The sequence below is a fragment of the Mytilus galloprovincialis genome, chromosome 10 (assembly GCF_965363235.1).
Source record: "Mytilus galloprovincialis chromosome 10, xbMytGall1.hap1.1, whole genome shotgun sequence".
In the NCBI taxonomy this organism is placed as follows: domain Eukaryota; kingdom Metazoa; phylum Mollusca; class Bivalvia; order Mytilida; family Mytilidae; genus Mytilus; species Mytilus galloprovincialis.
The window spans coordinates 59110839-59126323 of NC_134847.1; the positions used below are offsets into that span (position 1 = coordinate 59110839).

At 32.8% G+C, this 15485-nt stretch overlaps 1 protein-coding gene across 3 annotated transcripts in view; it reads left to right on the forward strand.

Moving 5' to 3' along the window:
* LOC143047976 (exportin-4-like) overlaps positions 1-14645 on the forward strand; it is a 43967-nt gene extending 29322 nt beyond the window's left edge. For all 3 annotated transcript variants that reach the window (XM_076221355.1, XM_076221357.1, XM_076221356.1), the window contains 6 exons: positions 2558-2680; positions 3599-3699; positions 5413-5543; positions 6136-6253; positions 13167-13259; positions 13648-14645. In XM_076221355.1, the coding sequence (XP_076077470.1) occupies positions 2558-2680; positions 3599-3699; positions 5413-5543; positions 6136-6253; positions 13167-13259; positions 13648-13845 (764 nt within the window). In that variant the 3' untranslated portion in view covers positions 13846-14645. The remainder of the gene's footprint in view (positions 1-2557; positions 2681-3598; positions 3700-5412; positions 5544-6135; positions 6254-13166; positions 13260-13647) is intronic.
* The last annotated feature ends 840 nt before the right edge of the window (positions 14646-15485 follow it).

A 15485-nucleotide genomic window follows, 5' to 3' on the forward strand; every position in this document is an offset into this window, starting at 1 on the left:
AAGTGCTTCCTGTATTGTGTTCTACGCATGCGTGAAAGTATTCCTTTGACTATTTATAGACATTAAAAATGTAAAATACGAGATCATTTAGAATCAATTTAACGAGAGAGACAAATATATATCTCTTACGAAAGGAATTTAAATCGAAAAATGATAATTTTCTGATGAATCCGGGCTCGTTTTGAATTTATTATCCACCTGTCACTTCCAGTTTTCGTTTCATTTTAAAACCAAAAGTAGTAAACGTCATCTATTGTTGATTTGTTTACAACCTCCTTTCAGTCATTATAATAGTTCCAAAAAGGATTTTACACATTTCCAACTTGATAGAAATGATTTCCAAATATCGATTTAGACCTTTTATAAGGATAATGATTATGGAGTGAAATAATCATTGCAAATTAGTTTCTGCTGTGATTCCTTGTTTAAAAAAAATAGAATCCAACTTTTGTTGATCAGGAATGACCCCTGGAACAAACTGAAGAGAAATTGTGAACTAAATTTCTGGATTCCATGTCAGAATCTTTCATAATAATGGCCAATACAGTCATATCATACAATAACTGCCAATCATGCTGGTGCCTCAATCCCAAAGTCAAAAGATGAAGCTAGTAATATACATGTACATCATTGGTCCCTTGCTTTTACACAAAATAAGGTTGATTTTAATAGCGCGCAAAAGTGACTAAAGCCCTCAAAATCCTAGCTTAAACCCTGTTACGTAAATTACATTTTACATGTGCAGTTGAATTAGTTTTGAAAATAATATTATCCAGCTACATGTATACATGTGTCAATGAAAACAATGGCAATCGTATCCCTAAGAGCAAGCTACTCTTTGATTTGTGTCTCCTGTGACCAAAGTTGCAGTATGCAAGTCAAAATTACTAAGTTGGGCAGTGATCAGGCAGGACGTGCGCCAATTGCGCTTATCGACCAGAAATGGCACATAGAGTGAAAAATGTAAACGCCCACGTGGCGCAGGATATTTTTCACTTCTTTTCAAAACATTAAGATATCGTCAAATGGATTTCCAATTGTGTTTCGTGCCATCATGTGGGTACACAACTGTGTAATGATCCTCCAATGATAAGAGCACCTATATATTTTTGGGATGTCTCAGGTGTTTTTCTATGGTAATAATTGTAACATGCGGTGTAACTGATTAACCAAAAATCGTAATTAACTATCACTAATGATATAATTTTTTATAAACAACTTTAAATTTGTGAAATTTGGCTAGTACAGACGAAATTTTTTCTCTAATTATAATCTTTTAAGTTAGCTTGCTATTATTTCAATCGAAAAACCCCAAGCCTTTGATGAATATAGTATTTGTCTCCATAAAAGGCGCTTAAATGTCCTTGTCAATTTTTTTGGTCTTTGGCTCATTTTGACATTTTGTAAACATGTCTTTAGCGAATTGTTGTGTCCTATCAATTAATGTTACTCTCTTCTTGTCATCGTGATGAAGTAATAATAATACAAGAAGTGCAGAGGAAATGCCAGATTCATCCTCTAATACGGATTGTCTGGAATAAGTATGGTATCAAGGAAGACCCAAATTTAATGTAAAAATAACATGAACATGAACAAGGCAACAGTACCAGTTTTAACATTGTAAATAAAGGTTATCTTAAATATTGCCTGGTTTGGAAGAAGTTATTGACTATTCATTGAAATTGAAATTACAAAATCACAGGAACAATATCCATGCTATTAATTAGAATCATACAGGTAAGTACCACCACCTCTTTGCTGAAATTGTACACTTTTTTTACTTTTTTTTTTGCTGTAATTAAATGGCCCACTCATTTGACAACATCACCCATTATTTTTAAAAATGTCCCATTGAATTTATTTTTGGGGGGCCCTGGGCCCATAGAGAAAAAATCCTTTCAGATCACTGCTTGGCTGGTAGCATGAACTATTTGTATAAAACTTTATATTTCAGGAGGAAGAAGACCTTGATGCTTCATATCTGGTATGCAGATAAATACCTTATGATACGAACTTTCCATCAACCATATGTTCATTGTCCTTGACCTCATTTTTTGGTTCAGCGACTGCTTTTCATTTTAATTTCTAATATATTATGAGTGATAGAATAACTGTATTTGGTATATGGGTTGTTTGCAACGTCTACATGTCTGTCAGACAGAGTTCACTTCACTTAAACCTCATTTCATGGATCAGTGCTAAAGGTTCAGCTTACATGATGAGGTCCATTTCTAAATATAAGCAGTAACTATATTACCTAATACTAAAATAACTTTAGTGTATTGAATGATTTTAATGGGTTCATAACTTCATGTCATTCTGGCAGGTTTCATCTGACCATGACCTCATTTTTGTGGTTGTTTGGTCGCGTAAAGTTTTTGTGTTTTTCAAGTACTATAAGCAATGGGTCAACACTATTCGGTTTATGGAATGATTGTAAGTTGTACATGTCTGTCTGGCAGGTACTGTTTTCTAAACAAGTAAATTTGTTATTTTTCTATGAAAAACAACCAAGCTTTTCAATTGAATTTCATGAGCATTTTTTTTTTATTTCTAGGTAAACATGTGCTGAGCAATAGATATGACGAAGACCAGGAAGATAAATATAACGACATACTCATTGTGATGGAATTACTCACTAATCTCTTGTCCAAGGATTTTATTGATTTTGGAGAAGATAGTATGTATAGTTTATATATAGCAATACTGTAAATTCAGAAATTATTGTGTGCATATATTATTGTGCTTTTGTCATTTTAAACTGAAATGCAATTTTAAATTTTGCAATATTGAATAAAAATCTTGTTTAATTCAGAAAAAAAATTTCAAAATGCGAATTCATATTATTGTGATTATAACCCTGTCGCATTTTTCGCGATAATGAGAACATCGCAAAAGTTTATGAATTTTACAGTTTAAAAATTTACATTCAGAATAGTAGACATGATAATTTAATTTCACAACTCGTGAATCCTACCTGCATTACTAGAAAGGACATTTAAAAGGATGATCTGTTGTATTATTCACAGATTATTGAAAGATGATATATATATATGTATATTATATGGTGGGGCCTCGGTGGCTGAGTAGTGTAACTACTGTATCACTAGTCTGTCAATGCTGATGTAGGTGCTCTCAACTCTCAATCTTAATTGACTACAATTGTCAGTTTTTCAACCAAAGTAGTTGTTCTGTTGGGGCATCTTGGCTTCACCCACCAATAAGAATATGAAAAAACTGATCACCTTGGTATAGCATAAAAGTGCTGAAAGATACAGAAAACACACAAGAAATTTATTGGTGACGTCACAAATGTATTGTCAATAAGATATAGGACTTTTCAATTTTACAAAGTGAATACCGGTACTGTGGATTCATGAATATTCGTTGGATACCAATTTTCATGGGATCAAGGGAACCACAAATTTAAATGTTCAACAAAATTACAAATCTACTACAGGAATGTATGCAGACTGTGCCAAAACCATGAAATTTGATATCCATGAAAATGCAAGTTTTCCTCATTCCACCTAAGTTGGTACCCACTAAAAAAAATGATCAACAGTTGTTTTATAAAAGTGTATGTTTCCATTTACAGATGAGAACATAAACCCAGAAGGAGGCCATGTGAAAGCTGCTGATGTAGCATTATATGGTCTACATACTATCATTCCATTGATGAATGCTGATCTCTTAAAGGTAAGAAAGGAATTGAGTTTAAGTCTATTTTATATTGAATGCATAAAATAAGTTGTCAATGTTTATTTTATGCCCTATTTATGGGCATTATATTTTCTGGACTTCATTCATATGTCCATCTGTCCTGCTTCAGGTTAAAGTTTTAGTTAAGGTAGTTTTTTATGAAGGTGAAGTCCTATCAACTTGAAACTTAGTACACATGCTCCATATGATATGATCTTTTTTATTTTAATGTTAAATAAGAGTTTTGACCCCAATTTCACGGTCCACTGAACATAGAAAATTGTAGTGTGATTGGGGATGCCATGTACTATGGACACATTCTTGTTTCATTCTAGATAAAGCAGGTACATAGACTTGGAAACAAGATAATAAAAATTTCAACCTGATGAATTAATATATGTTTTCCAAAAGATGTAAAATTTCTGATTCCTTGTCCTGATTTTTGTCGAGCCTGCAACTTTTGTTGCAGAAAACTCGATATAGAGATAGCGATCCGGCGGCGGCCATGGCGGCGGCGTTAGCTAACTTCCTAAAAGGTTTATATTTTAGAAGGTGAAAGACCAGGATGCTTCATACTTTATATATAGATGCCTCATGTTACGAAGTTTCCGTCAGTCACATGTCCAATGTCCTTGACCTCATTTTCATGGTTCAGTGACCACTTGAAAAAAAAGTTCAGAATTTTTGTAATGTTGAATTCTCTCTTATTATAAGTAATAGGATAACTATATTTGGTATGTGTGTACCTTCCAAGGTCCTCATGCCCGTCAGACAGTTTTCACTTTACCTCGACCTCATTTCATGAAGGTTAAGTTTTGGTGGTCAAGTCCATATCTCAGATACTATAAGCAATAGGGCTAGTATATTTGCTTTATGGAAGGACTGGAAGGTGTACATGTCCAACTGGCAGGTGTCATCTGACCTTGACCTCATTTTCATGGTTCATTGGTTATAGTTAAGTTTTTGTGTTTTGGTCGGTTTTTCTCATACTTTATGCAATAGGTCTACTATATTTGTTGTATGGAATGATTGTAAGGTGTACATGTTTAGCGGGGAGATGTCATCTGACCTTGACCTCATTTTCATGGTTCAGTGGTCAAAGTTAAGTTTTTAAGTTTTGGTCTTTTTATCTAATATTATATGCCAAAGGTCAACTATATTTGGTGTATGGAAATATATTATGATCTATATGTCAGTCCCGCAGGTTTTATTTGACCATGACCTCAATTGCACGGTTCATTGCACAGTGTTAAGTTTTTGTGTTTTGGTGTATTTTTCTTAAACTATAAGTAGTAGGTCAACTATATTTGTTGTATGGAAACTTTGTTAGCTGTACATGTCTGCCTGGCATGGTTCATCTGACCTTGACCTCATTTTCATGGTTCATTGGTCTTTGTTTAGCTATCTTGGTTAATGTTAAGTTTATGTGACAGTTGTAATAAAGCTTTATACTTAGGACTATCAACATAATATCAATGATTAGTAAAGAAGGCGAGACATTTCAGTGTGTGCACTCTTGTTACTTTAGGTCCCTTTTGGTTTCATTAGGTCTTTTAGGTTTTGTTTTTGGCCTCAAGTATCACTGAAGAGACAGTGAAGACAAATCTGCATCTAGTAAACTTAATTTGGATGTTAATGTTATTGTATTGAATATTCTTGTATGATACTCAAAATAACAAAACTTATTACATTGTATTTCTTACATTACAGTTTCCAAACCTGTGTACACAGTATTTTAAATTAGTATCATTGCTAGCAGAAAGTGATGCAGAAAAGTTTGTACATTTACCAGACGATTTACTCAAGTCATTGACATCATCAGTAGAATTAGGATTGTCATCGTATCCTCTTGTTAAACATCAGTTTGTTATATTGTCTTGTATAATTTCTGTCTTTTGAGATGGAACTCTGTGGAAGCCATCTTGAGATGTCAATAATTTCAATTCTTTATTTTATGAGAAATTTTGATAACAGCTATCTTTTGATTTTTTACCTTAAAAATCCTTCATCCATTTTTCTTTTTTTTTGACAACCTCAATGTGTATACCCTTTTTTAACCCCTATAACATTTAGCTGGAATGCACATTCAATATAACATACATTTTATTGAAACTTTGAAATGACATTTTTTAACTTCATTTTTGCAAAGTATTAAAAATAGTACTTTTGTATGTGTTTCAAGTCCTGTTAACCCATACTATGTTAAGATTATAACCAAAAAGAATATAACAATTTTTAACACCCATGCTACCTTTAGTTCCTGTTATTTTGTAAACAAGATACATGTAGGAAGAAACATTTTCTGCTCAGACAGACTTTCGTCAGGTAGCATCTTACATAAGGGAGTTCTGACCTTCTAAACATAGCAATCTCTAAACCATCGTTTGACAAGCTGTCTTGTTTTTTATTTGGATAAGTCCTTAACCTATACAGATATGGTAGTGATACCACATCTTTATGCCTGGAGATCCTCTCATCTTTAACCATGCATATATGTCAAAATAATCTACAGGGATCAAAGATGTACCAGTCTATTTGTCCTTTTATGAAGGTAAGAAAAATATCATTGTTCTACATGAACGCTTCAATATAATTCAGTAACGAGTATGGTCTTGAGGAAACAATGATAGTCCATCAGAAGGAGACGATAAATGGCTGATCCGTGTTAAGAGAGAGCCATATCTCTTGCACGTTAAAGACACCCTTGTAGATTTTGAAAAAGAGTAGGCTAATGCCGCTTCAAGGCAGCACTCGCACCCACAAAGTGAAGAGGGATTAATATAAGTTGTAAAACTTGTTTCCCAATCCACTGTAAATAAATATGTTTAAACTAATTCAGTAACAAATGTATTTTTTAGATTTGCTCAAGATATGGTCTATCTGGTGGAAATATCATTTGATTTTTTTTTAAATAGTAGTTTTTACTTGTAAAAAAATACATTTTACTATAAAAGAAAAAAGTTTTATAAATATAAATAAATGGACATGTGGGGTATACATCATTAAGAAAGTAACCCAGTGTTACGGCCAGAAATCGCCTTTAAATTGTAGCCAACAAAAGACACAAATCAATACTAAAATTTAACAATATTTATTATACAAAAGTTTACAAGAAGTATTTTACAAATATTACTGATAACTTAACTGTCAAAATATGAGTCCACTCTTTTATCTTTATCTGTATCCGGAAATCTTTCGGAATCCAATCTGAATATTATGTTCACTACTAAGGTCACAATCCAGTATGATGTTGTTTGTAGAATAAAAGTGTCAATCCAAATGCCGTGAATACTAATGTCTATCAATGTCTAAGTCCAAGTTTAATTATGAGAGTTTAACTTTAGTGTCTGTATATATAGTGTTGTCATGGAAAATTCTAGAACACTCTATAATGGAACATTGTGGAAAATCCTGGAAAGTTACAACGGAAGTTTCTGGAATGACGTAGAAGTTTAAATTACGCATCTTTTATAAGGATCATTCTAGAAAGTTCCAATCATTCTGTGATTGTTCCAGTGATTCCTAAACTGCACAGTTATAAGATTATTTGGTAAACAACTATCAGGCCATACAACACAAATTAGGCCAACATAAATAAACATAATAATTACAATATCATAACACCTCCCCCCTTAAAAGAAGTTTTAGTGTAACAAAAACTTATCATGAATAATATGAACAAAAATACATAATATATACAAAGTGATTTAATAAGCTCTAGATAAAGCATCAGCTATTACATTATCTTTACCCTTAATATGTTTTACAATTACATCATATTCCTGTAACAATAAACTCCACCTAGTCAACCTCTGATTCTTGTTTCTCATTTTATGCATGAAGGTGAGAGGATTATGATCAGTATAAACAAGAATAGGATATACAGTGGGATTCAAATATACATCAAAATGTTGAAGTGCTGACAACATTGCAAAACACTCTTTTTCAATAGTTGAATAATTTTTCTGATGTTTATCTAATTTCTTAGAAAAATATGATATAGGTTTTTCAACATTATCATCTGTCTCTTGATATAAAACAGCTCCTATTCCTACATCGCTTGCATCAACGGCAAGTTTAAATTGTTTTTCAAAGTCTGGAGTAATCAGAACTGGACTATTAATTAAAAGTGATTTGCTATTTTCAAAAGCTTTTTGACAATTTCCGCTCCAGATAAATTTAGAATCTTTCCGTAAAAGATGAGTCAATGGTTGAACAACAGTAGCAAAATTTGAACAAAATTTTCTGTAAAATCCAATCATGCCTAAATATCTCATAAGTTGTTTTCTATTTGTAGGAGGTGGGAATTTGGAAATAGCTTCCACTTTAGCCATAATAGGTTTTACTTGACCTTGGCCAACTGTATGCCCTAAATAATCAACAGTGGCCTGACAAAATTCACTTTACCAAGATTAACAGTCAAATTTGATTTTGACAATCTATCAAAAGTATCATATAAATGTGTTAAATGCTGTTCTCAGCTATCACTACATACAATAAGATCATCAATATATTCATAACAACAGTCTAAATCTTTTATAACATTATTGATCATTCTTTGAAATGTAGCTGGAGCACTTTTCATGCCAAATGGCATTACAGTATATTGAAATAAGCCATCTGGTGTAACAAAAGCTGATATTTCACGAGCTCTCTGTGTCAATGGAACTTGCCAATAACCTTTCAATAAATCAAATTTGCTCACAAATTTTGCTTGACCAATATTGTCAATACAATCGTCTATCCTTGGAATCGGATAGGAATCAGATTTTGAGACTGAATTTACTTTTCTGAAATCAGTCACGAAACGAAAAGTTTTATCTGGTTTTGGCACAAGGAGACAAGGAGAGTTCCATTCACTGTTACTCGGCTCAATAATATCATTGTCAAGCATATATTTAATTTCTTTTCTCATAACTTCAAGTTTGAGTGGATTGAGCCTGTAAGGATGTTGCTTAATTGGAGAAGCATCTCCTACATCAACATCATGACAAACAGCAGTGGTTTTGTTTGGCACATCTGGAAAAAGATTTTTAAAAGAAAATACCAAAGTTTTTATTTCTTCTCTACGATCAAAAGACAGATGTGCAAGTTTTGAATCTAAATTTGACAAAATTTCTGAATTTTTCAATCTAACTGTCTCTTCCATAGTTTTACAACTAAAAGTTGGTTCAATTACATCTGGTTTGTCATGATTGTTCTCAAATTTAACCATGCCTAAAGTGGCAACTGGTTTACTATCACATAGTACATTAGTACGCTCAAAATATGGTTTTAACATATTAATATGACACACTCTATTTTGTTTGCGCCGACCTGGAGTTTTTACAATATAATTCAAATCATTAATTTTACTCTCTATTGTATAAGGACCACAATATTTAGCCTGTAAAGGATGTCCAGGGACAGGCAGAAATACAAGTACCTTATCACCAGGCTCAAAAACTCTGTCCCTGGCATCTTTATCATACCATATTTTCATCTTGTTCTGTACATTTTTTAAGTTTTTCTGAGCAATTTGACAAGCAGTATACAATTTTTCTTTAAATCTAGATACATAGTCTAAAAGATTCAAGTCAGTATGTTCAGTAAGCCACTTTTCCTTAATCAATTTTAACGGTCCCCTTACAGTATGGCCAAATACCAACTCAAAGGGACTAAATCCGAGGGATTCTTGAACAGTCTCTCGGACTGCAAAAAGTAGAAAGTGAACTCCATCATCCCAGTCTCTGTCAAATTGAAGACAAAAATTCTAATCATGTTCTTCAATGTTTGATGAAAACGTTCAAAGGCACCTTGAGATTCTGGATGGTACGCACTTGATCTATACTGAGCAATCCCTAACTGGTACACGACTTGCTGAAATAATCCTGACATGAAATTTGATCCCTGGTCGGACTGTATAGACTTAGGAAGTCCTACTAATGTGAAAAATTTGATCAAAGCTTTGACGATAGTAGGTGTCTTGATATTTCTGAGCGGAATAGCTTCAGGAAAGCGGGTAGATGTACACATGATTGTCAATAAATATGCATTTCCAGTCTTGGTCTTTGGTAAAGGTCCAACACAGTCAATTAGAACTCTGCTGAAAGGTTCGTCAAAGGCTGGAATAGGCAGAAGTGGTGCTGGTGGTATTTTCTGGTTAGGTTTACCAACAACCTGGCATGTATGACATGATTTGCAGTATTCTGCAACATCATTTCTAAGTTTAGGCCAGTAAAAATGCTGCAAGATCTTAAGGCAAGTCTTCCTTATACCTAAGTGTCCAGACAAGGGGGTGTCATGGGCAAGACCAATAATTTCTTGTCTATAAACTTTAAGCACCACCACTTGGTACACCACTCTCCATTCCTCCTCTGGGGTAGCATCAGGAGGCCTCCACTTCCTCATTAAAATGCCGTCCTGATGGTAATAGCATTCGGCCACTTTGTCTGCTTCCTCCTGTGGTTGAGCTCTCTGGCTGAGCTGAAGAACCTCAGGGTCTTTATGTTGTTCTTCAGATAAATTCTTTCGGTCTAATGAATGGCTGTTTACATCTGGCCATGGCATAATAACATTTTTGTTAACACTAGGTGGTTTTATAATTGCCTTTTCTGAGTTACCAGGACCTTCAATGTCAGCTATGAAAGTGTCAGAAAGGTCCATGTAATCAAACTTGTCTGTTTGCAAATTCTCATCTTGTTGTTTTCTAGCCATCGCCCTAGTAACAACACAAGCTGGATATAATTCAGCATCATCTTCAGGTGATTTTACATCCACCACCGGTTCACTGGTAACAATTGGTTCAGCAACCACTTTGTTCCTAGCTAGATCATTTCCTAGCAATAAGGTAACACCCTCAACAGGGAGATTAGGACGAACACCTACAACAACTGGTCCAGTTATTAAATCTGACTTCAGATAAATACGATGGAGAGGAACATCTATACAACCCAACTCTACACCTTGTAACAAAACGGAGGCACCAACAGAAGTCTTCTCGGACAAAGGCAACACACCTTCTAACAATAAAGACTGAGAAGCTCCAGTGTCCCGTAAAATTTTAATAGGCTGAAGAGTGGTATCATCAACAATAGCAACAAACCCATCAGACATAAAGGGTTTATATTCCTCCATATAATCACAAAAACTGGACTTAAAAGCCTGACTCGCAGGACATTCCAATGTACTGGTAATATAAGTTGTCGTACAAGCACTGGTCTTCGGCTTATTATCTCGTTCATTCTTCTTCTGGAGTCTAAAACAATCAGCCATCAGGTGACCAATCTTCTTACAATAAGCACAAGTCAGTGACTTCTTCTCAAAAGTATCAAATTTTGGACTAGACATATTATAACTGGACTGACTCTTATTCTGTGGAACAGGCTTACTATCAGTACGCTCAGTGCTTTGATTTTTGTAATTTCCACTGGAAGTATTAACATTTTGACTCTTGAAACTTCTTTTATGTGAAAGAGTATAATTATCTGAAATTACAGCCGCATCATGTATTGACTCAACAGTTTTGTCGTCTAAATGTGTTTTTAATTCTGAATGAACACATTGTTTAAACTCTTCTAATAACATCAATTGTCTTAGTTGATCAAAATTGTTTTTTGTTTTCTTTGAAGTAAGCCATTTATCAAATAGATCTTCTTTTTCCCGAGCAAATTCCACATAGGTTTGCGAATCAAACTTTTTATAAGATCTAAATTTCTGTCTATATGCTTCTGGTACTAGCTCATAGGCTTTCAAAATTTCCTGTTTCACAGTGTCATAATCAGAACTTTTTTCTGATGGAAGTGCGGAGTATATTTCAGCTGCCTTACCCTCAAAAACACTTTGCAGCATCGTAGTCCAATACGGCATTGGCCATTTCAAATTATTAGCAATTTTCTCAAACTGTGGAAAATATTTATCAACTGTTTTTTCACAAAATTTCGGAACCAAACGTATATTTTTTGCTGCATCAAAATAATCTGATTTCGACTGGACTTTAGTGTTGCTTTCTTCTTTGACCATTTCAATTTTCAGTTTTTCCATCTCTAGCCTTTCTCTCATTTCAAGTTCTTTTAATTTAAATTCATCTTCTTTTTCTTTTTTCTCCATTTCTAACCTTTCCTTCATTTCCAGTTCTGCCTGTTTTAATTTAAATTCATCTTCTTTTCTTTTCTCCATCTCCTTCAAATTCATTTCCAGTTCTTTTAGTTTGAGTTCATGTTCTAATTCAAGCTGTTTTAATTTAAAGGCGTCAATATTTTCGACCTTAAGTTCAAGAGCCTCTTCACCTAAAATTTCTGCGTCAACTAATTTGTCTATAACCAAATTTTTTATAATTTGTTTTCTCATAGATACTTTAAAAACTAATTTCAGTTCTTTAGCAAGCAACACTAATTCCTCTTTCTTTAAATTATCAAAACTCTCCAGGTCTGGCGTTTTCAAAAATTTACCAGCATCAAATGCCATTTTGTAGAATTTTGTTGGCTAGTAATAACAAAAATACTAAACAAATTTTGAATATAATATTTTAAGATCCCGGACGAGCCCCCAATTTCTGTTACGGCCAGAAATCGCCTTTAAATTGTAGCCAACAAAAGACACAAATCAATACTAAAATTTAACAATATTTATTATACAAAAGTTTACAAGAAGTATTTTACAAATATTACTGATAACTTAACTGTCAAAATATGAGTCCACTCTTTTATCTTTATCTGTATCCGGAAATCTTTCGGAATCCAATCTGAATATTATGTTCACTACTAAGGTCACAATCCAGTATGATGTTGTTTGTAGAATAAAAGTGTCAATCCAAATGCCGTGAATACTAATGTCTATCAATGTCTAAGTCCAAGTTTAATTATGAGAGTTTAACTTTAGTGTCTGTATATATATAGTGTTGTCATGGAAAATTCTAGAACACTCTATAATGGAACATTGTGGAAAATCCTGGAAAGTTACAACGGAAGTTTCTGAAATGACGTAGAAGTTTAAATTACGCATCTTTTATAAGGATCATTCTAGAAAGTTCCAATCATTCTGTGATTGTTCCAGTGATTCCTAAACTGCACAGTTATAAGATTATTTGGTAAACAACTATCAGGCCATACAACACAAATTAGGCCAACATAAATAAACATAATAATTACAATATCATAACACCCAGCAACACAACCAAAAGACATTTAGAGGTTATTATATACAGTAGTATTCAAAAATAAACAGGTATCCTGAACAATATGTCAAGATCTTAATTGACCCGAGTTTGAAAAAGGATTTCAATGAAATAAAAAGAAACTATCAAAAATTGTAAAAATGTATAAACAAAGATATTTGCTAATTCTGTCATTAATGATTTGTGAAAGCCATATATTGAGATGATTTGTTTTCTAACTTCTATAAATTAACCTGTTTATTTATGAATACATTTTATACATTTTATACATTCATCTTTATTATTGTATTTTTAATATATTATTTTTCAGTTTGTGTTCAGCATGTTACTGATAGAAACATTTAACATGGAGTTGTTAGATTCTGCCAGTTCTTGTTTGTTTTGTTTAATTTGTTGTTATCAGGTGGGTATATTATAATTGAAATAAATTTAGAATGATGCCCCTGTTTGCATTTAACATTATAAAGAGTCATAACTCAAGAACTGTAAGATTGACGCTACCCAAATTTGTACTTCATCTGAGTTAGAGAACGAAAAAGAAAAATTCAGCATTTTTTTTCCATTTGTAAAGGGGCATAACTCTAGAATGGTTAAAGTGACGCCACCAAATTTTAAATTTTGATCTATGTTTTGTGGTAATACACATTGTGTATAAGTTTTATAACATTATGTTGAGGTAAACTAAAATTAGAGAAGGCAAACCAATTTTGGGATGTACTAATGCACAACCGTAGAGACAGACAGGAGTAATACATATTAAATGTATATATTGTTTTATTTTTATTTTTTAGAATGAATACAGAGAGTATGTAAACCATTTGTTAGAAGGTCAGAGGGAACCAGCATACAAACAACGCATGTTAGAGGCCTTTAACAAACTGACTCCTCCCACTTTGAATATGACAGTTAACAGAGAAAGTAGAATCAAATTCATGGAAAGTTTTAATGAATTCATGATCAACGTTCGAGGGTTTTTATGTGTCAAGTAAAAATTTCCAACCCTTTCTCAAAAGTCATTAGGAGTTAATGATCAATGCACAACTGTATCTGTGGGTGAATTAGACTATCTTATACTATATGTAAGAGGATGGTAACAGCAGAATAAAAAATCAGAAGCTTTTAATAATTGTTTACCGTATTCTTTGATAGAATAGTTCTACTGATATGTGTCCTTAAACACAATTGTCAGGGTCTTGGAGAATGTTTGATGGAGTCATAATTGCATTTCTAGACTTTGTATCTGTAAAAAAAAGTCACCCGGTTCATCTTTGATCCTGCTTGCCAGAAAGAAATGCAAAAGTAATTTCACACATATTTCATATGTTACAATGAAGATATAAATGACAAATTATACACACAAAGTAATAATTCTTCCCAACACTGAAGATGTTAAATTTTTTCACTATAGATTGAATACTGCTGTTTTCATGATTAAATACAATATCACTCATTGCTAGCTATAAAAAGAATGATATGTCCTTATCTGTCTAGTATTGCCGTTTTAAATTGCAAGTAATTCATTGCCATTAAATTTTTGAAGTGCTTGAAAAACAGGCATGTATTGATTCTTTTCAAGCAGTTTAAGCTTTTATGCTGGAATTATCTTTTGTTTTAAAACCATTTTGTACAGCAATTTGAGTCTTCATTTCTTTTTTATTTATATAAAACAAGTTCAAAGAATTGTTGACTTTATACATTGTTGTTATTTGTTGTATGCTATTAATTTTATCAAATTAGTAGAAATATGCTGATTTATGCACTATGAAATAAAAGATACTACAAAAATCAATTTGGCTTGCCTATTAGCTCTTCTCGCCAAAGGCCATTTGTGCTTTGATATTCATTTATCATTTATTGCCTGTCTGTTAACTTATCACAACTTAATCTTCTCTTTGAGAACCACTGAACAGAATGCAACCAAACCTTGCAAGTATGCTCCCTTTGATTCTTCAACAAATATGGCTCCCAAAGCCTTTTGTAATTTTAGATTGGCTGATCTTGTGAAAATTACATTCTCAAGAAAAGCTGAAACAATTGAACCAAAACTTGACATATATTTCAGTGTAGTTTTATGTTAGTGCCAATTGGTAATTGGAAAGGACAAAGTTATAATGAGACACTTGGAATAACCTTTTATTTACTTTAAAGGGGGGGTTACCAACAAGATACTGTGGATCATTTATGTTCATGGGTACCAAATTTCTTGGATTAAAGAAAACTTACATTTTTGTGGATATATAATTTTGTAGTTTAGCAGAAGTCTGCATACAAGCCTATGGAAAATTTGTTATTCGTTAAACATTTAAATTCCTGGTTCACCTATACCCACGAAATCCACGAAAATTGGTATCCAATGAATAATAATGAATCCAAAGAATAAAGAAATTAAGATATGATTCTTTTTCTTCAATCTCTACCATGTCTGAAAGTGAAATAGTCAAAAAAAAATTGTTTTTAAAAGACAGTTTGGTTCAATTTTGTCAAAATAAGCTAAGAAACATCACTGATGAATTATTTACTTACAAGAAAATAATTTGACCATATGGCATCTGTATTCATGTGAACTTCAATTTAACCCTTTAGAGATGGATTATGCATGAATTTGGGGTGTTCAGTTTTTAAAAGGAAA